Source organism: Dama dama, chromosome 14, assembly GCF_033118175.1.
Source record: "Dama dama isolate Ldn47 chromosome 14, ASM3311817v1, whole genome shotgun sequence".
In the NCBI taxonomy this organism is placed as follows: domain Eukaryota; kingdom Metazoa; phylum Chordata; class Mammalia; order Artiodactyla; family Cervidae; genus Dama; species Dama dama.
In genome coordinates, this window is record NC_083694.1 from 26,513,163 (window position 1) to 26,534,100 (window position 20,938).

Genomic DNA, 20,938 nt, shown 5'->3' on the forward strand with positions numbered 1-20,938 from the left:
GGAGCTCCACTTAGTAAATCTCAGTCCTCACCATGAAGACCTCTTTATACGGGTTCAAATTTCTCTCAGACTAGTGTTTCTCAGACTGTGTGTTGAAAGACAGGTTTGTAGATCACCAGCCCAGGTTGGATGCATGAGACAAGTGCTCGGGCCTGGTGCACTGGGAAGACCCAGAGGGATTGGGTAGAGAGGGAAGTGGGAGGGGGGATCGGGATGGGGAATACATGTAACTCCATGGCTGATTCATGTCAATGTATGACAAAAACCACTACAATATTGTAAAGTAATTAGCCTCCAACTAATAAAAATAAATGGGGGGGGGGGGAACAGGTTTGTTTGCTTTAAAATTTCCCAATCTGTCCTGGACACAACACACGTGTAAAATACAATAACAATGAACTGGTGAAAATATGAAACAAGTTACACAAGGCTTAAGCTTGAGATTTGTTTGTTTATCGATTCAGTGAGTTTCTGAGAACTTCGGCACCGTTTCTGACCGCGGGCCGCACTTTGAGAGCCCTCTTCCAAAGCAGAGGCCGGCTTAGGAAGGTGCAGAGTCATCCGGGTGGCCCAGGTAACAGGGGCGGAGCGGGACTGAACCCCGGTGGCCCGGCCCGCCCGCTGGGGGGCCGAGCCCGGGCGGGGTCAGCGCAGGGTAGTCACGGAACGCGCGGATCGGGAGCAGGAGAGCCGGAGCCGGAGTGACCGCCAAGCCCAGGAGCCAGGGAGCCGACGACCGTAAGCGCAGTTTCCCGGGGCCCGGGCGCTCCCAGGGTGCAGGGGCGCAACGCGATCCCGAGGGCTGGGGGACGCTGGCGGGGGGCGCCGTATGGCCAGGGCTCCGGGGAGACTTCCACACAGGCCTCCGCCGCCGCCCCTGCCCCGCCGCCCGCAGCTGGGTTCCAACCGAGGCCTCGCCGCGTGCGGTCCGCAGGCGCTCGGGATTCCGGGAAGAGGCCCGCACGCACTCTGCCAAAGGACTCGGGCGGGCGAGGGAGCGCAGCGGGGCCCCCCTTGCCTGGCTCTCCCGGGGAGTACAGCTTCCACGGGGCGTCGGGCTCATGCAGTGAAACTGCACTTTGTTCCCGGAGTCCTAAAACCGACCTCAAGTCTTTTAGCTGAGAAGTCCTCTCACCATCTCTAACCGCGGTCCCAGTTTTTCTCTCCCGCTCCCGGCTCTTCTCTCTGGAGAGAAGGCCAACCCCGCCCAGCTCAGCGCCCAGGAGAGGAAACGTGGGTCCGGGAAAGAGAGTTCACCGCGCAGTAGGAGCCCAAGGATGTGACCAGTCTAAGGGCAGCAGAGACCCGAGACTCCTGCAAGCCTCCCTCCCCGGAGGGATGCTGGGGAACTTAAGCCTCTGGCCCCTCACCTGCCCAGCCCTTCTGAAGCCTTCGGGGAGCGGGCTCTGACGATGTTGTGACTCTAATTTTTATTTCCTTTAAAGCCGCGCCTCCCGCCCCGTTCACTCTCCTCTACTATATAAACTTCAGGCTCCACAGAGCCTGCGTGGGCCCCTGACGCGGGGATGGGCAGACAGCCCTCTCTTAGCCCTGTCCCCGCCCGGCGGGCTCTGTACAGAGAACAGGAGTGAAAGGTGAGGGGGGACCTCTGCATTCGACACCTCAGCACCCAGTACATCGGATGTGAGCTGTTGCGGGAAATTGTTGAGAACATTGGGGTTTATGCCTGTTTTAGTGACACTCTGCAGACGCCTCTGAATTCAGCATTAAAAGTTAACACTTAAAAGAAGCGGCCCCAGCCTGGAAAGTAACACTGTCTTCTGGTGTGGTGGTTGCATCCTTCTGGGAGTAGGGGCTTGAGGACCTTGTGGGGGTCTTTCACTAGCCCTAGTAGGTCTGATTTAGCAAGAAACTCTGGGCTTCCCTGGTGGATCAGGAGTAAAGAATCTGCCTGCAGTGCAGGGGACGCAGGAGATGTATGTTCGATCCGTAGGTCGGGAAGATCCCCTGGAGAAGGGCATGGCAACTCACTCCACTATTCTTGCTTGGAGAGTTTCATGGATAGAGGAGCCTGGTGGGCTACAGTCCATAGGATCTCGAAGAGTCAGAAACGACTGAAGTGGCTTAGCACAGCACTGAGCAGGCTCAGCAGTTTCTCTTTCCCAAATGTCCACACCTAGAAGGGCTTTGTGATGACTTCCTCATGTTTCCGGAGCAAATCCAGAGGACTGACCATGTGTGCAGGCTCTGCCCGGGGCACGGGGGCTCAGCAGGGACCATGTCTTCATAGAGTCTTTAGTTTTGTTGGGGGAAAGATGGACAATACACAAGATAAATTTGTAAAATATAAAGTATGTTAGAAAGCCATGTGTGCCGGGGAGAAAAACAAAGCACTGAAGGGAGAAGTGGGGGGTGGGGTGGGGGAGGTGGAGTGAGGGCGTGGCAGGCTGCTCTCTGGAGTGATGGTAGACCAGGTCAAGGACGTGCAAAGGCCCCATGCCCGGCATGTGCCTGGCACGGGTGAACTTTATGTCTGTCTGCTGAGTGTGGGCCAAGCTGCCACCTGCGTCCTTTGGTGTGAGTGATCTACTGGATAAACTGAACTGGCCCAGCCTGAGAACAAGAGGCTCCCCCACCTCCAGTTCCAAGAAAAAGAAAGTCTTCCATGGAAAATAACTGATCAGCAAGGCAGCCAGGATGAACTTCAACACCATCTGCTCCAACCCACATGCTCCCTGTGTGATCCCACCTGCCTCCCAAGCTATGCCTTAAGCACCGTGGCTGGTACAGACTTACAGGAGTGGGAGGTCTGTGGGATGTGACGTACTGGGGGCTCTCTGGGCAGAGGGACCCTTAGCGAAAGGGCATCGGATCATTGGAGGAAGTGGGATGCCTCCCCTAGCCCCCTCCTGTGGTGTCCTTGTTTGTGTCTGAGGTCTAAATCCAGTATTAGCTGGAGGTCACAGGGAGCCCCTGTGTTATCACTGCACGGTGACCCACCCATGGACATAACCCAACATGCCCAGACTTGGTCTTTGCGGACTCGCACCTTGGCTTTGTTCCCAGCATCCTATCCTGGCCCAGATATGAGAAGGGAGGGGCTGCCCAGGTTTCAGTTCTCCATCCTTGAGCTGAGATGTTCAAAGATATGAAACACAAGTGGGTTTAAAAAAACAAGGCAGGGCTAAGTGTGTGCTGCTCGCTGCTCCCAAAGAAAGAGCCCAGTGCAGACCCACTTGGGCTGGAGTGGGCACAGAGCAAGCCTGTGGTGACTTGAGGAGCCTCTAGGATCCCATGCTCAAACCCCACCTCTGATCAAACCCTACATCCCGTCATGAGTGATTTTTTCCTTTGAGAGGTAATACAGTGCCGTGGAAGAGAAGATCCAGCTGGTGTCTCTACTCTGCCAATCAGGTCCCCTCTGTGGACCTCATTCATGAAATGAGGTTGGACTTTATAATCTGCAAAGCTTCTTACAGCTCTATTATGTGATGATTCTGTGCATAAGAATCCAAAGGGATCTTCAGAAAAGGAAATAGGTTAGTGGGGAATGGTCAGCTTTGAGGGACTGGGGTGGACCTGCAGCCTATGCCAGATCCACTGGGGGCAGTGTCAAATGGAGTGAAGGGCCAGGCCGGGGGTGTGGGCCCGGGACAAAACCCCAGGCAGAGGTTGAGGGCCAAGGGTTAAGGCAGAAGGATCACTTCCCAGCCCAGCTGGCCCTGTGGGTTACCTGTGGGCTGCCTATGGGTAGCTCTTGACCTGAACTCTAGGAGCAGAGGATCCGGGGGCTTGTGGTCAGGTAGGGGAGTTGCAGCAGGGAGAAGGCACCCCAGAAGTTCGCTCTAGAGGGAACCGAAGCTTTGCCAGGGAGCCAGTCGTCTCCACCTCCCTCCCTGAGTGGGGAGTGCTGGACGCTCCCTTGCCAAGGAGATAGCTGTGCAGTCCTGCCCTTGCACACTGTATTACTGAACAGGCAATTATACAAACCAAGTTCAAACTGAAACAGTCTCTTGGCATCAAGGGTATATAGCCAGCCCTCCGTAACCCTGGGTTTTGAGGCCATGGATATGGAATCTGCCAAGACAGTGGGCTGACTGTATATAAGGGACCTGAGCATCCATGGATTTTGGTATTTGGAGGTCCTGGAACCAGTCCCCCATGGATACTGAAGAAATAACTGTTTACATTCCTAAGGGTGGTTTATCCTTTGTCACCAGAGAGCAGCTATTTTCACTCTCTAAAGTCTAGCCTGAGAGCTTATCTCCAGGCAGGCTCCAGGACCTTCAGGGGAGTCTTCCTGTCCACTGGACCCCATTGTCTGTGTCTTGGCTTTGCTGTCAGGCAGTGGACACTTGTCACAAGGACCCAGTTGAGGGCACAGTCCAGCTACTACAAAGCCACATCTGCTAGGCTCTCCATCGCCCAACTGAAAGTGATTGCATTGTGGGGAAAAAAAAATACTCTTCTGTTTGGGGAGTTTAAGGACTTTCCGGAGGATTCTGTAGCTAACCCACAAACGGAGACCATGGGGCTTGTCCTAAGTCAGGAGCAGGCGTTTTGGTTGCCTTTAACATTTGGGAAGATTCATGAACAGACTGCATTAAAATGCAGTTTTGGCACTTACAAGCTGGGTTAACTTGGACAAACTATTTAACTTGTTGAAGCTTCATTTTTAAATCTCTTTAAAACAGAAAAACAAAACTATTAACATGCCTTACTTCTCGGGGTTATTGTAGAACATGAGATGTTGTGCTTAGAGTCTTCCTACCCCTATGGCCCAGCCCAGAGCTTCTTTGGGCTTCGTCTGGGGAGGTGGTGGCACCCAGACGCATAGTGATGTTCTGGGAGGGTTCTGAGCACCCTCTTACCCCCTATGGGCCCATTGGGCTGGCTCTAGCTGGGCTGTGGTCTGCAGTGTGAGCCGTGAGGGCAATGGGAAGCTGATCAGGAGCGAACAGGAGGCCAGGTGACTCCGGCTCAGAGACCCCCTACTGCGCTCCTCGCTGGCTGGGCCTGCGCCTCACCCTTCCCCGAGGACCACCACCTCGGAATGTCCACCAGCAGCTCAACCTGGGGCTTGGCTTTTCCTGCGGAATGAGTGACCTTTGCGATACTGGGTGCGGCTTTCCTGTTGTATCACTCTTGTCAGAACTGGAGAGACTTGGACATTTTGGAAAGTAAGAAAAACAGGTTCCAGCGCCAAACTCCATGATTAACCCCATGAGTGCCAAGGGCTCAGGGAAGTCTGACTCTCTTACCAGCTCTTTGGGGGGAAATGGATGGCCTTTCCCGCTTTCCAGTTTTCTCCCGGTGAACCAGGCTGTCCCTGTGAGAAGGCAGGAGAGCAGCCTGGTCGCCAGCTGCGGAGAGGTGGCCCCCTGCCCTCACCCGGTTATGTGCCCCCTTCCCACAGGCAGGTCTCAGGGTCACGGTGATACTGTCAAGGTGGAACATCTTAATTTCCGAGTTGCCTGCTCAACCTTTGGTTGAACACCAGAAGTATTTTTAGCTTTTGTATTTCTTTTTGCAACCTAGACATTTCCACAAGCGGGCTGACTCCACCAAGACAGCAGCAACGCAAAATATTCCTCTAAACTCTGACCTGAGTCCTTAGGGCTGCAGTACGTGAGCACAGGGACGCCTTTCCGTGCGTTTTAGATAAGAGAGCCAGCTCAAGTGACCGCGCTGTGGCCCAGCCTACAGTGCTATCGTGTTACACACTACTGAGGAAGCGCCCAGACCCGGAGCACACTGCTGAGAAAGCCACCCTGGGGATGGGAGGAGGGGAGAAAGTGTGGTGAATGGTGGGAAGGAAATCCAACAGGTGTATTATATGGCCCACACCTATTATCTCCTGAATAGAAGTCTTTCTCTCTTCAAATAGAAAATGCCACGTATTGAAATTCCAGGAAGATAATGCTTTTTCCTCATAGGCAGTGAACTGTGTTCCACTTGGGTTTTTCCTTTGGTGATTTGGAACCAACGGACAACTTGACAGGTCTTCTTTTAATTGGCAGACGTGAGATGGAAAGGGTTCAAATAAAACTCCCTGAGTGTGAGTGTGTGCACCCTGTGGGATAGAGAGAGAGCCTGCTCCCCACTTGTGTTTTTAACTAAAAGTATGGGCTGAAGGTTGAGTGAATGAGTTTGTGGCCACCCCTGCTCCAGGGGTATTTAAAATCTGTGGAGGTTGCCGTGCCCTCCCTGAGGTGCTCTGGGCCAGCCAGCCCACCACATGGCCCCCCTTCACCATTCTAGACTTTCCTGTCAGATGCTGAGGCTGCCCCCTCCTTATCCCAGGCTGAATCCTCCTGCCAATGCAGGAGACGCGGCTTCAATCTCTGGTCCAGGAATATCCCCTGGAGAAGGAAATGGAAAGAAGCCCACTCTGGTATTCTTGCTGGGACAATTCCATGGACCGAAGAACCTGGCGGTCTATAGTCCACAAGGTTGCAAAGAGTCGGACATGACTGAGTGATTAAACAACATATCCACCCTGGAGCCCCCTGCTCTTCCCTCTCACAGAGAAACCTCCTTAACTTCCCACCTTTGTGCAGGTAGCACTTCCTCAGGGAAGGTTCCCTCAGCTTCAGCCTAGGTCTGTCTCCCCTACCTTAGTGTTCCCAGGATTGAAAAACAAAACGTGAATGCCCTTTTTTTTTCACAGTCAAAAATTCCCTGTGTGACCACTTTGTTCACTCAGTAGGAGATGTACTTTATTCTGCCCATCTTGCAGACGGGGAGACTGAGGCATGGAGGAATGAAGTCACTGGCCTAAGGTTACCTGGCCTATGGCTGGCAAGTGGTAGAGCCAGGATTCAAAGCAGGCCATTAGTACCTGACCACCAGCCGAGCTGGCACCCTACTCCGTGATTTTCATCGGATCCGTGGTCACTAATTGTATTCTTCCTTTCTATCTATTCAGGTGTATGTATGCATATATTGCTGGGGACAGAGGGCAGGGTGACTCTCCAGGGCAGACAGGGATGTGTCTTCCTTCTCTCAGGACCCAGAACAGGGGCTTCCCCATCAGAAGGCTGCCCCCCCACACTGTTTATACTTTTTTATATCCCTTTGTTTTTGCCTATAAACTACTTTTTCCTTTCTCCCAGATGCCGGCTCCAGGCTGCTCTCCCAGTTTTGGCTCCAGGTCTTTCAGGGAGATAAACACAGTCCTCACCCTACTGCAGAGGATTCTAATCAGCCCAGCCCGGATGACCTAAGCCATGGACCCCGTCCACCTGGGGCCCTGCCGGCCACTGGGGCTCGGGGAGAGGGCTGTGAGTGGAGAGTCTGGTCACGCGCTGGGCTGTGCAGAGTCGGGGAGGCACCTGCACCCAGGGCTTTCCCCCGCCTACCCTGGGCCTGAGTGCTCTCTGCCACGTCGGGTGTTGTGGTTGGGGAGCCCTGGGAGCCCCAGATGTGGCCATCTGTCGGCCTGCATTTGAAAAAGAACATTCGTGGTTTGTGTTGGCAGGCCAGCCTGAAGTGGAGGGGAGGCTGTCTGTTGTCCCCATTCTGCAGGCTGTGCCTCCCCCCACAGAGGAGCAAGGCTGGGTGGGGTGGGGAGGGGCCGAGCCTGCTGAGGCACACAGACCCCCAGCCCCACATTTCTCTGGCCCGGAGTCTGGGGGCCCACAGCGTACCCCTCTGCCACTCCATTGTTGGCCAGTGGCTGGCTTCTCCCAGAAGGAGCGTGTGGTTCTCATGTCTGAATCCCTGTCAGGAAGACTTAGGACGACAGGGTGGAGGGAGGAACTCCCACATGGAGGCCAGAGCTGGGCCTTCTCCACAGGCTCAGGGCTGTGGCCACCTTCTCGGCCTCTTCTTGTGAAGGACATTGGGGCATCTGGCCGAAGGCCAGGTACATGGTGAGCGCTGACTTGGAGTTAGCTGGTAGCTTTCTATAGTTTAGGGAGCATTTTCTAATTGCGAGGTTCTCGCCACCTGCCTGGTTTGAGGAAGGAGAGTCTCCCAGTTCAGGCTGTGCCCCTCCCCACCATGATCGCCAGGATCCTGAGGCTGATCCTCACCCTCTAGATCTCAATCTTGATTCCAGCTTGTGCTGCATCCAGCCCGGCATTTCTCACCATGTATGCTGCATAGAAGTTAAATAAGCAGGGTGACAACATAGCCTTGACGTACTCCTTTCCCAGTTTGGAACCAGTCCGTTGTTCCATGTCCAGTTCTAACTGTTGCTTCTTGACCTGCATACAGGTTTCTCAGGAGGCAGATAAGGTGGTCTAGTAGTCCCATCTCTTTCAGAATTTTCCACAGTTTGATGTGATCCATACAGTCCAAAACTTTAGTGTAATCAATGAAGCAGAAGTAGATATTTTTCTGGAATTCTCTTGCTTTTTCCATGATCCACTGGATGTTGGCAATTTGATCTCTAGTTCCTCTTCCTTTTCTAAACCCAGCTTGTACGTCTGGAAGCTCTTGATTAATGTACCGTTGAAGCCCAAAAGTGAAAAGTCACTCCAAAAAGTGAGAGTCTTGGTTAATGTACTGTTGAAGCCCAACAGTGAAAAGTCGCTTCCAAAAGTGAAAGAGTCTTGTCAACTCTTTTGCGACCCTGTGGACTATACAGTCCATGGGATTCTCCAGGCCAGAATACTGGAGTGGGTAGCCTTTCCCTTCTCCTTCTTCCCTTTTCCCTTCCCAACCCAGGGATCAAACCCAGGTCTCCTGCATTGCAGGCAGATTCTTTACCAGCTGGGCCACCAGGGAAGCCCAGCTGAAGCCTAGCTTGGAGGATTTTGAGCATGACCTTGCCACCATGTGAAATGAGTGCAATTGTGCAGTAGTTTGAACATTCTTTGGCATCATTTGGGATTGGAATGATAAGTGACCTTTTCCAGTTTTCTTTCCAGTTTTGTCCCCAAAGTAGCAGGAAGCTATTTAGGAGTTTTAACAGGGGCATGATAGGGTCAGATTTGGGTTTCCGGAAGATCGCTCTGGCCGCAGGGCACACTGGAGGAGGCAGAGCAGGGGTGAGTGGACCCAGCTGTAGTCCAGGGAGAGAGGGGCACCACCTGGGCACACGGGCGGGCTGGCGGTGGTGGAGGTGGATTTGTGGTATAATTGGGAGGTGGAGCTTCCGGAAGTCGCCTATAGATTGGATGTGGATGAAATGGAGGATGGGGGGTTTCAAGGCCATCGCCTGGGGTTTTGGCAGTTAGAAGTGGGTACTTCTAGCTACAGGGAGAGGGAACCACAGAAGAAGACAAAGTTTCAGGAGACAAGTGCAACTCAGATGCATTGGAGGAGGCTTTGAGACATTGAGGAACTGTCAAGTTGGCAGGTGGGTGCCTGAGTCTGTTGCTCAGAGCAGGTCTGGGTTGGAGATTCAAGTGTGTGTCCTCTGTCCAGAGGCGGCAGTGGGAACTGCGTGCACAGAAAGGAGGGTCCTGTTTGGACAGCAGGTCTCCCACAGCCCAGGCAGATTTCTTTACCCCATTTCATATGCTTGCCAGGCCCCCAGCTCTCAGATGCCTGTGGGTTTCCAGGTTTCCAGATTCACCTTTGTCTCAAGGGCTTCTTGGCCACTGGGAAGTCACACCAGCGAGTTTGTGCAGCTCTAGTGCTGTGAGGCGTCTGACTTACTCTTGGAGCAGGATCACAGGGAAGGGTCACTCTTGTGGTCTTCTATACTTTAGAAAATGCATCATTATTTTATTTGGGGGCAGATAGTTCAGGCATGTGGTAAAAAAGATTTTTTCGACATACAGAAGTCTATTCAGTGAAAGTTTGTTTCCTCCTTGCCGGAGGCCACTGTCGCCAGGGTCTGCATGAACTCTGACGGTCTCCACATGACTCTGTGTGTCCTTTGGTCCACACCAATGTCACCCAGTAATCGTACACACTTTTTTGTACCCTACTTTTTTCACTTACCTATCATGGAGATCTTTTCATTTTAGCATATAGATTTACCTTCTGCACATATTCACTGTATGAATGTCACAGACCATTTCACAGTCCCGGAAGATGGAGTATTTATATTGTTTTGGTCTTCTGCTTTAACCAAAAAAAAAAAAGCTGTAGTGAATATTTTTCTGCATACGGCATTTTACTTAAAGGTAAATTCAGTATTTTGGAGGCAGAAATTCCTAGAACTAGAATTGCTGAGTCAAAGGTCATTTGTATCTTACATCTTGACAGGTATTACAAAATTGCTTCTCACCCAGGTTTTTATTTAAAGAAGAGTCTGCATAGTTGGAGTCAAGTGGGACAATATCCTTTTCTGTTCTCAAGAATGATGGCCCCATTCTTGACAACACCACTTTGAGGAGCCACCTACTGTGTTGTGTCTGTCTTTTGAGAACATACCTTTCTGTGACTGGGGCAGCAGGAAAGTGTTTATTTATCATGTTCTATAGCATTGAGATTGTATATAGCATTGAAAATTTTGAAAACTGAGCATTTGTTCTTAAGAGTATGTGCCCTGGAGGACTTGATATATTTTCTTTTCCCCCTGACTTTCTCAATCAGTTAGGATTACTTTAGGCTTTATGTAATAGAAAACTCAAAATAACAACAGCTCAGACAATATAGAAGTTTATTTTTCTGTTATACAAAGGAAGTTTGGAAGTAAGTAGTCCAGAGCTGGACTGGTGGTTCCATGATGAATGCGAGATCCTTCCATCTTTCCCCATCTTCTCTGATTTCCATCCTCAAGATCACTTCATGTTCCAAAATGGCTACCGGAGTCCAGCCATCATGTCTGTGTCCCAGGAAGCATGAAAAAGAAGGGCAAGGGCAGAATGTGCAGCTTTCCAGCTGAGTCAGAGCTCTCTACATAGTCTTCCACACACATACAAGACCAGTGTACCCTTGTGCAGGTTGTTCACTGGACAAGGAAACCATTCATATCATCATCATCATGGATTTGTATTTTTATTTCCAAGTGCTTTCTAGCAGATGGCAGTGAGGTGTCCTGTAACAAAAGCAGTATATTAGCTTCATTTTCTGACAGTATTTTGAGGAATGGATGTCTTTTCCTAATTCACATGAAGGTTCTGTCTAGATCACAGATGGCTCTGCCTCAAACACACTTCCAGCTCTTTGTCAGCACCTAATCACCCTGTCATACCGAGAGCCAAGAAATGTAGCTGGGCTTCTCTGACTAACATAAAACTTCCAACGCTGAGAAGGAAGAGGAAAACATAGCTGGCAGTCTGCCACAATATCTCAATCTGGGAGCATGTCTGCTGCAGCAGCCAAATCACTAAGGGCAACTGGGGTGGAATGTTGGGTTTGAGTAATCTCCTGCCTTGGCCACCTTTTTCTCACGCAACCATGAAAGACTTACCTCCCAAGTGTATTTCCTTTCCTTGATCCCCTTGGGATCTAATTCACAGCAGAGTCCTCTGAATTGCAAACACGATTTCTAAGTTAAAACTCCTGAGTCAACTTCATCATGATGAAGTGACAATTTATAAAAGAGATAAGATAGGGACTCCTTTCAGTTAATACAGGAAGAAATTAGATGACTGCACTCCAAAGCTTGTAATCAACTCTTACACTGAACATGGATGTAGATTATTGTGAATCTTTGCTTATATTCCATGCACTTTCTTACTTTCATGTCTTTGCACATGCTCTCTCTCTTTTTTCACTTGTGGATTTTTAAATGCCCAGTGAATTTGTTTATTTATCCTCACTGGGTCTTAGTTGCGGCATGCAGGATTGAGTTGCAGTATGTGGGATTTAGTCCCCTGACCAGGGAATGCACCTGGGCCCCCTGCATTAGGAATGCAGAGTCTTAGTCACTGGACTACCAGGGAAGTCCTTGCACATGCTCTCTTTTCTCCCTTGATGTATCTCCATTCCACCATTATTTTCTGTCTGGTAAACTCCTATACATCCCTAAAAACCCTATTCAATGACCTCCATACTCCATGAAACATTTGTGGCAGGCTTACCACTCTTACCTTTGTACACTTCTCTTCCATCTGTGTAGATATTATTGTATTTATCATTTGAGGGATGTTATTTGTTCATTTGTTTGTCCTTCTAGAGTATGAACTTCAGCAGGCACAAGACTGTGTCTTGTTCCTTATGCCTGCAAAGAAGCCAGCTCATCATCACAGGCAGTGTTTGCCAAACCACCCTTTGATCCATACTTGCTTTTCCAAGGCACCAATCCAGCTCTCTCATTTTCTTTAAAAGAGCAAAATGACTTCTTGATACTTTATACATTCCAATTGCAAACAGAGTTTTCTTTTGAACTTTTAGCATCAATCTCATAGTGAACTGTTTGTTTTAAAACTGGTGTTTCTGCCCCAAGCATAACAGAAATACTTTACATTAAGTGAAATTCTTAGCCTGAGTTTACTTTTAACAATGCTAAAGAGAACTAAGCACTGCTTTTACTTGACCTCCTATATTTAAAATTGTCCTTTGCAAGTCAAACCCAGAAGAACAAAAGAAAAATGAAATAATAAATTGCTCTGTTTGTATATTTTAGGGGTAAAGATCACGATATTGTGCAATTAACTGTTTCAACTTGAACTAATTCCTGATTTTTTCCCAAGTTTCATAAGCTCATGCTCAAACCTTTGATACAGAATTTGGGGACTTAAGTTGCATACAATCCCGTTTCTTATCAGGGTAGTCAATTGTTTAGATTTCCCTCCAAGTTCAACATCTTAGAACTAAATGACCACCATCTTCCAGTTATTGTGTCTTTAAAAATATCTGGCTGCTTTGAAACAAAAACTCCATTTTCCTTTTGAGACCAACTAATCAATTTTTAAGGAAGGGTACTGTGACTCCAGGAAAAAAAAAAAAAAATGTTTTCATTCTGAAAGGCTCCTCACTTCCCCAATTCTTTAAGCAAAATATTTTGCCAGTATTCTGGAAAAGTGCATTACAAGCAAAACAAAACAACAACCTAATTAGATTAAATATATTTTTGGAAGCTTTGGAGTAGATGAATTAACCTCCAATTTCAGATGCTAGCCTAATAAAGCAGAGACTCTCATTTCGTGTTGTATTACTTCTGACTTTTTCATAGTATTTCCTAAATATTGATGTTTTTATGTGGATAGACTATTTTCTACACCAGCAGGAGCTGACCACACAGATGAGATAAATATAGCTTTCCTTGGAAACAGGAAGCCTTAGTAAACAGAATTCTACACCCTAATGTAACTTCTCAGAACAGAAAAGAATGGGGACTACCCTCCAGAGACATCTATTGCAAAACACTAGTAGCCAAGCGGTATATAACCTTGCACTTTCCTTAACCTTCAAGTTTGTCTTCGGTGAGAGGAGGCCAGTAGATGACCACGCCATGCACTCTCCTACTCCCAGTCTGCTTATGCAAGTCTTTGGCAGGGTCCTAGGCCTGTCGTCTAATAGGGGTAGGGACAGGGGTCCTCTGGGGTCTTTTGAGGCATGAAAATTCCACGTAGTGATAAAAGCACACATTTGTGGAGTACCTGCTTTGAGCCTGTGAAGTTGACACTATCCCCATTTTACAGATGAGACCACAGATGGTGAATCAGTTGGTAAAGAATCCACCTGTAATGCAGGAGACCACCTGCAATATGCAGGAGACCTGGGTTCGATCCCTGGATTGGGAAGATTCCTTGGAGAAGGAAATAGCAACCCCACCAGTATTCTTGCCTGGGAAATCCTTTGGACAGAGGAGCCTGGCGGGCTACAGTCCATGAGGTCGCAAGAGTTGGACACGACTTAGCAACTAAACCACCACCATCACAGATGCTCAGGGTGGTTTGGGAAGTTGGCCAAAGCCCTTCAGCTGGTAGATGGCAGAGCTGGACTTTGAATTACTCAGACAAGGAAGCACGCTAGAAGATCCCTTATTGTAAACTCCCAAATGTTCCAGTTCTTAAAGGTAGTCTGAGTTGCTGTTGGAGGCAAGGGGGTTCCCGTGGAATGAAGGTTCTGCAAGAAAGCCAGGCTGGCTCCTCAAATAGGAGCACCAAAGTGGGCCACTGGGCCTCCCCAAACTCGCAAGTTGTTTGCATTTTCCTTATGTTAGGGTGGGACTGAGCGACACTTCGTTTCCAGGGACCCAGTGACTAGGTCTGCCCTCTAATGTCCCACCTTCTTCCAGGAATCAAGCTACCAGTGGCTGATTTCTGAGTCAGTAAGTCTTACTGAGTAAAGAAAGCTTGGGTTGGGGTGCCACAGTTGAGGGGTGGCATATAGGCTATGGGGAGGCCTCTGACCATGGCCACCCCAGACTCATTAGAGGGCATCCTGGGGGTGAGTCGTCAGTCACCCTAGATTGGGAAGATTCCCTGGAGAAGGAAATAGCAACCCTACCAGTATTCTTGCCTGGGCAGTCCTTTGGACAGAGGAGCCTGGAAGGCTACAGTCCATTAGGTCGCAAGAGTTGGACACAACGGCAGGATCACCCTGCTGAACTGCATCAGTGCAGTTGCCCAAGTCTTGCTCTTCAAGCCTTTCTTTTCTAGACCTGTCTATACACTGCACTCAGTGGAGAGTTTACAATATAGTGCTTGAGTCCAAAGAAAAGCACCATGCTGAAGTCTCTTATTATAGATCAGTTTTGCTTGTTTTTGTCCTCTATACAAACAGAGTCATATGGTGAGTTCTCTTTTGTGTCTGGCATCTTTGGCCCAGTGCTGTTTGTGGGACAGATCCATGCCACTGTGTGTAATTATAGATTATTTGTTCTCCTTGTAGGGTGTTCCATTGTATCAATAGACCATTAACTGCAGTGGGAGGACATTTGGATTATTTCCAGTTTTGGCTTCTACAGGTCAGACCTGGATCATGTGGCTATGAACATTCTAGGTTGTGATTTTTGGTAAACACATGAACACGTGGACACATTTTGGTTGGATCTATACTTAGGAGTGAATTGCTGAGTCATAGAGTTGGTATCCGCCCAGTTTTAGTCGATCTGCTAAACAGGCTTCCAGAGTGACTGTATGAGTCTCTTGTTACATGTTTTTATAGTGATTAACAATTTTTATTATTTTTTAATATTTATTTATCTGGCTGCATCAGGTCTTAGTTGTAGCACTCAGGATCTTTTGTTGCTGTGCACCACTTCTCTAGTTGTGGGGTGTGAGCTCCAGAACACATAGGCTCAGTAACTGTGGCTTAGTTGCTCCGAGGCATGTAGGATCTTAGTTCCACAACCAAGGATTGAACCTTTGTTCCCTGCATTGCAAGATGGATTCTTAACCACTGGACCACCAGAGAAGTCCCTCCTGTTCCATTTTAATTCATCCTAGTTTCTCTCTAGGACTGTTACCTCAATTCCAGTTTTGATGGGACCCTCCACCTACCGTTCCACCTTCAAGGTCAATGTCTTATCTGTGTCCAGTTGTCGGACTGAGGCCCACCAGCCAGAAGTGGGCCTGAAACCCCAAACCCCCCAGCTTCAAGCATGTGTTTGCACTGACTTGGAGGGGACAGAAGAAACAGAAGCTGGAGGCTGGGGGAAGACAGGAAAGACTCCTGCAAGGAAGGTGACTTGGACAGTATGCCAGCATTGCCCCAGCTTCTTTCCAAGCTTTCCGAGGTCCCACTGCCCCCATAGTTGCAGACTGTAAGAAGGAGAGGTTATGGAATTTCTCCCCACCAGGAAAATAAAGTTGGTAAAACATGAGAGTTGGGCTGCTGAGACTTTCACGGGCCTGGCTGGGGGGTGGCAGGGTCCTCTGGAGCTGTCACATTTAGTTCACATTTAGTTCTTCTGGGATCTTGGACTCTGTGGATGTGGAGTCATGGTTCCACCCTTCCTCCATAACAGGAGGGTACTTGGATCCAGCTTTCTGCATGGGACCAGTTTACCAGTCTGTGCACAGAGAGAGGCTCTGCGATGCTCACCTGTTACCTTCAAGACGATATTTTCTCTTTGCTTCTTGATTCTGTAGAAGGGTCACAGTCCCTCCTACCTTGGTCAGACCCAAGTGTTTATTCAGTAACTGTTGGTGAGATTCCTGTATCTGCCAGAACTGGGTTCAGTGTTCACTGGGCTACCTTGGGGAGCAAGACAGATGGCCAGCCTTCTTTGAGTTTATAATCCAGTCTAGAATCCAGGGGTTCTCAAAGTGTGGTCCATGGACCATAGGCAGTAGCACTGCTTGGGAATTAGTTAGAAATGTAGATTCTCTGGCCATACCCCAGATCCCTTGAATTGTTCAACAAGCTCCTCAGATGATCCAACACATGATGAAGTTGAATCACTGACCTGCAGCGTGGGTTCTCCACTCTATTGAGGGCAATTTCTCCCCCAGGGAACACTTGGCAATATCTGGAGACATGTAATGTCATCCCACATTGGGAAGGAGGTGGTATTACTGGCTAGAGGCCAGGGATGCTGTTACATTGCACAGGCTGTGGCTCAGATGGTAAAGCGTCTGCCTGCAATGCGGGAGACCCGGGTTCTATCCCTGGGTCTCCTGGAGAAGGAAATGGCAACCCACTCCAGTACTCTTGCCTGAAAAACTCCACAGACAGAGGAGCCTGGTAGCTGACAGTTCATGGAGTCGCAAAGAGTTGGACACGACTGAGCGACTTCACTTTCACTCTTCACTAAGAATTATCTGATCCAAAATGTCAATTGTGCCAAGGTGGAGAAACCTTGCCCTGCACCAGTTACAATAGAGCGCAGGAGTGCAGTGGTTCTTTCCTCCTTTTTTTTTTTCCCGGATGTGCTGCTCCCTGGCCACATGGCTTTGGGTGAGTTATGGCCACTTCTGGACTCAGTTTCCCCAGCTATGAAGTAAAGGGGCTGGACTCAGGTTGCTGAGTTCCTCTTCAGCTCGGCTGTTCAATGGCTCCAAACTAGCGACTGGCCGGCCCAGAGAAGTTGGGCTGATGCAGCCCCTCTCTTCCCCTGGAGGTGGGGATAGGGGGTTGGAGTAGGGAGCTATGTCACCTGCCTGGAGCCACCCCGTCCCCCAACCTAGGCTGCGACAGCCAGAGTGCAGTTGGCCTTGGATTTCCCGGTGAACAGTGCTCTTCCCCCTTGTGGGCGATGTTGCTTCAACCGGCCCAACCCCAAAGAGTCCGCTCTTGGGAGAAGAGCCATCAGCTGGCTCCACGCCATCGCCTACTTTGTGCAAGGAATTGGGCAGGCAGAGTGGCGCCGTCTCTCCTGAGCCTCAGACTTCCACTTTCCTCATACTCTAAATAAAGCAGCAGCCCTAAGCAGGGAGATCCGGAGGTCTGAAAGCCTCCGCGGGACTCCGAGACCCTCCACGCCCCCGGCGGCGAGCGTCTGTCTAGGCTTTCACTGACTGGCCCGAGAGCGTGGGGGCGGAGTTAAGCCTAAGGATGGAGGGGCTGAGCTCTGATTGGTCGGACTCAGAGGTCCCGCCTCTTCTCGGAGTTCGCGGACCAACCACCTCTTTCCTTATGGACCCGCAGCTGCAGTACAGGAGGAAGGGGAAGAGCTTGTTTATTATTATCTAATTTGGGGGGAAAAATATTCTGACCTGAGAGAGGCCTCCCGTGCAGTCGTGGCTCGCCTGTGCTCTGACTGGGACCCAACGGGCAGGTATGCAGGCTTGAGGCTGGAAAGAGATGCTGAGAGGAAATAAGATGGGGTGGGTAGGTCGGGGAGGCAGGAGCAACATACCCAGCGACAGACCGGGAATGAATGCTTTGATGACAGATTCTAATCCTCGAAAGTGCGATGTGATTTGGGGCAAGTCCCTTGCCTGCCCTGGTTCTTACCTTAAGTGATAAAGAAAGGTCAGTGAAATTTGGCTCCTTTGTGGGTGGATTTGCATGGGCCATGGTTTATCACATCCCTTGAAAACCCACCAGCAGACAGTCAATGCCTGTTACACCGGGCTAACCTTGAGCGCCTTGCTTCATGTGCATTTAATACCTGCTAATAAATAAAGGGTAGTTGCTGCTGCTGCTGCTGCTAAGTCACTTCAGTCGTGTACGACTCTGTGTGACCCCATAGACGTCAGCCCACCAGGCTCCCCTGTCCCTGGGATTCTCCAGGCAAGACCACTGGAGTGGGTTGCCATTTCTTCTCCAATGCCTGAAAGTGAAAAGGGTAGTTAATAGGTGGCAAATTAACACACTGCAGTAAAGCTTGCTTTGTAATCTGAGATCAATAGCACTAAAGCACCGTCTTTGAACCAAGAACTAATATTCTTATTATCTTAATTAAGGTGCAAGAGAAAGGGCTTTAAACTTTCTCCTTGAATCTGTCACTTTGCCCTGGGCTATGCCAGCATGGCCCATCATGGTGCCCCTTGTCCAGGTCCCCAGAGTTTAGATACAGTGCTTGAATATTGATCATTTCAACACTCTAGCTCATGGTTCTATTTGTTGTCGAAGTCCAGGGGAGATAACTGTCTGCACACATATCAGATCTGCTAGGTTGGTAGCACCCAGCAATTGTTAAAAGGCGGTAGAGGGTGAAGGTGGCAACTGCAGGCCCCTAGCATGGATCTGGGTGCAGTATTTCATAACTCTGTTTCCCTGGCTGCTTCCCAAGGAGCTGCTCAGAGGATGAGAACTCAGAGTTCACATGGACAAGTGAAAGCCCTGGGATAATTCAACACAGAAAAGGGAAAGTAGGGCATTTATAACCCGGTGGAAAATGATAACCATGCTCTTGACCTCTCTGTGCTGAAGTCAGGTAAGGAGGGTGATGTGTATCATTCACTTGGGAGAGTAAAGTTAACCCCTCTTGTTCATTATGACTGCAGCTCCCTTGACAACATCCTGGAACATCTTATTTGCATCCACTGTATATGTTGATCGCACACATACTGGCAAAGTGCCTTTCTGTGCCAGACATTATGCTGGGCACTGTGGTCAGGGCAGGGACTAGGATAGACACAGTTCTTGTCTTCCCAGCTCCAGACTCTTATGTTGTGACCCACCCGACAGGTGAACCATGTCTGTCTCTTCCTGCTGCCAAGGGCAGCTCTGCTCTCTGCTTTCTGTCTTTTCCCACACGCTCCCCAGCACCTCACAGCCCCTGCCTTCGAATACCACAAGACTAGCAGCTGGCTCTTCTCAAAGGGGAGGGGTTTCCCTGGCAGAGACAGAGCATCTCTTTGTGGGAAGTGGGAGAAGCTTGTGCATGTTTTCTTGGCAGAGCAAACCGCAGGGCCTTGGCAAGCCCCCAGCAGTGGATGGAGGGCACACTGGGGTGGGTTTGCTAGCGGCATACTCCCCCTGCCCCAGGTTTCCAGGGGAGAGTTGGGCTGGGCCTGGGAGGTAGCTCTGCCGAGGTCTCTGGCCTGAGGATGGCGCCCATATTCACGCACATTTCTCTGACTGTGAACCTTCAGGGGAGGGGGGTTACTTCCTTGGAAATGTGCAAAATGAATAGCTAGATAATAATGCCGAGCCATTGTCCTCCTGGTATTGGTTTGCAGGCACTAAGCTCTTATTTCTTCCCCTTTTGCGAAAAAAGTAGGGGAGTCAGACAAATGATTAAAACATCTGAATTTATGTGAAATGTAATAAGCAAGTCTGTAGACAGAAGGTAGATTAGTGGCTGCTTAGGGCCGGGGTGGTGTGGGGGACAAGTGCCAGTAATAGTTAAAGGGTACAGGGTTCCTTTTTGTTGTGATGAAAATGTTCTAGAATTGTGAATATGGTTGCATGTATCTGTGAATATACTGAAAACCACTAGATTACATGGTATGTGAATTAAATCGCAATAAAACTGTTGACAACCAGCTGAGATATATGGCCACATTTGGGCCACTGAACACTCCCCCCAACCTTGGATGCACTTAACCTCCCAGCTCTTCAGACCTCCCCCCTTGCCCTGTATGTACACCCTGAGGAGAGGCCCCTCTCAGGGAGAGACAGCAAGGGGCAAGCGTGACTCCATCTCCTCTCCTGAGCCCATTGCTCAGAGATGTCCCTGCTCGTCCTGTGAGGGAGGGGACGTCACAACAGTGGAGAGAAGCTTCTCAGAAGTGTCTGGAGGAAGAGACCCCTCAGAGAACCACGAGGCCTCAGACATGCAGAGCCAACCACCCAAGGCTATGCAGACGCCAACCCAGCTTCATTTTTTCTAAATATGATTAATGAATTCCATAGCTTGGTAGGATTATGGTGATTTTTGTGGCTTTCTCTATTGTTTTCCAGTTTTTCCATACTATGCTTATGTTGGGCTTCCCTGGTGGCTCACCAGTAAAGAATCCGCCTGCCAGTGCAGGAGATCTAAGTTGATCCCTGAGTCGGAAGGTCCCCTGGAGAAGGAAAAGGCAACCCCTCTCCAGTATTCTTGTCTGGAAAATCCCATGGACAGAGGGGCCTGGCGGGCTGCAGTCCATGGGGTGGCAGGAATTGGACAGGACTTAGCAACTAAACAACAACAAATGCTGATGTTATTTTTTTCATGTCAAAAGTACACAAAATCGAGGGTTGGGTGGGAAAGAAGTCAGGATTCTGGCGGTTCCAGCCAGAGGTCAAGGGCTATCTGGCGGACTCTGTTGTTGATGGGCTGTTGCTTTTGCAGGAGTCATGTGGCTGGAAATACTCCTCGCCTCAGTGCTGGGCTTTGTCATCTACTGGTTTGTCTCCAAGGGCAAGGAGGAGACTTTGCCCCTTGAAGATGGATGGTGGGGGCCTGGGGTGAGGCCCACAGCTGAGGAGGATAAGAGCATCCGCCCATTCAAGGTGGAAACATCAGATGAGGAGATCAACGTAAGGCACCTCTTTCCCGGTAGCTGAGCAGAGGGGAGGGTGGTGAGGGCGGGGAGGCCCCATCTGGGGTTGGGCCTCAGGCTAGCCCTGGCACCAAGGAGGGTCTTCCGAAGTGGTCCCTCTAGGGCTGTTTTCTGCCTGCTTTTCTCCCACTGGACTCACCTACTCTGCCCACCCATCCCTTCTGCTCCTTCCCCCTCCTCTGTCTCCACGTTCCAGGTTCTTAAGGCCCAGCAGTGCCCGCACGAGGAAAGGAATGCCAGCTGAATCCAGCTACCTGCATTAAGGGTCACAGAGAGCAGCTGTTTCTGCCTCCTCTGTGCCC

General features: G+C 49.8%; 1 protein-coding gene across 4 annotated transcripts in view; it reads left to right on the plus strand.

Annotated features, from left to right (window-relative positions):
* The first annotated feature begins 613 nt into the window (after window positions 1-613).
* EPHX1 (epoxide hydrolase 1) overlaps window positions 614-20,938 on the plus strand; it is a 37,067-nt gene continuing 16,742 nt past the window's right edge. The window contains exons 1-3 of one of the 4 annotated variants that reach the window (XM_061160155.1): window positions 17,349-17,476; window positions 18,437-18,580; window positions 20,426-20,613. In XM_061160155.1, coding sequence (XP_061016138.1) covers window positions 20,431-20,613 — 183 coding nt within the window. In that variant the 5' untranslated portion in view covers window positions 17,349-17,476; window positions 18,437-18,580; window positions 20,426-20,430. Of the gene's footprint in view, window positions 739-17,322; window positions 17,477-17,535; window positions 17,674-18,436; window positions 18,581-20,425; window positions 20,614-20,938 lie in introns of those variants that run through there. The other 3 variants (XM_061160153.1, XM_061160154.1, XM_061160156.1) reach the window with 3 other exon arrangements.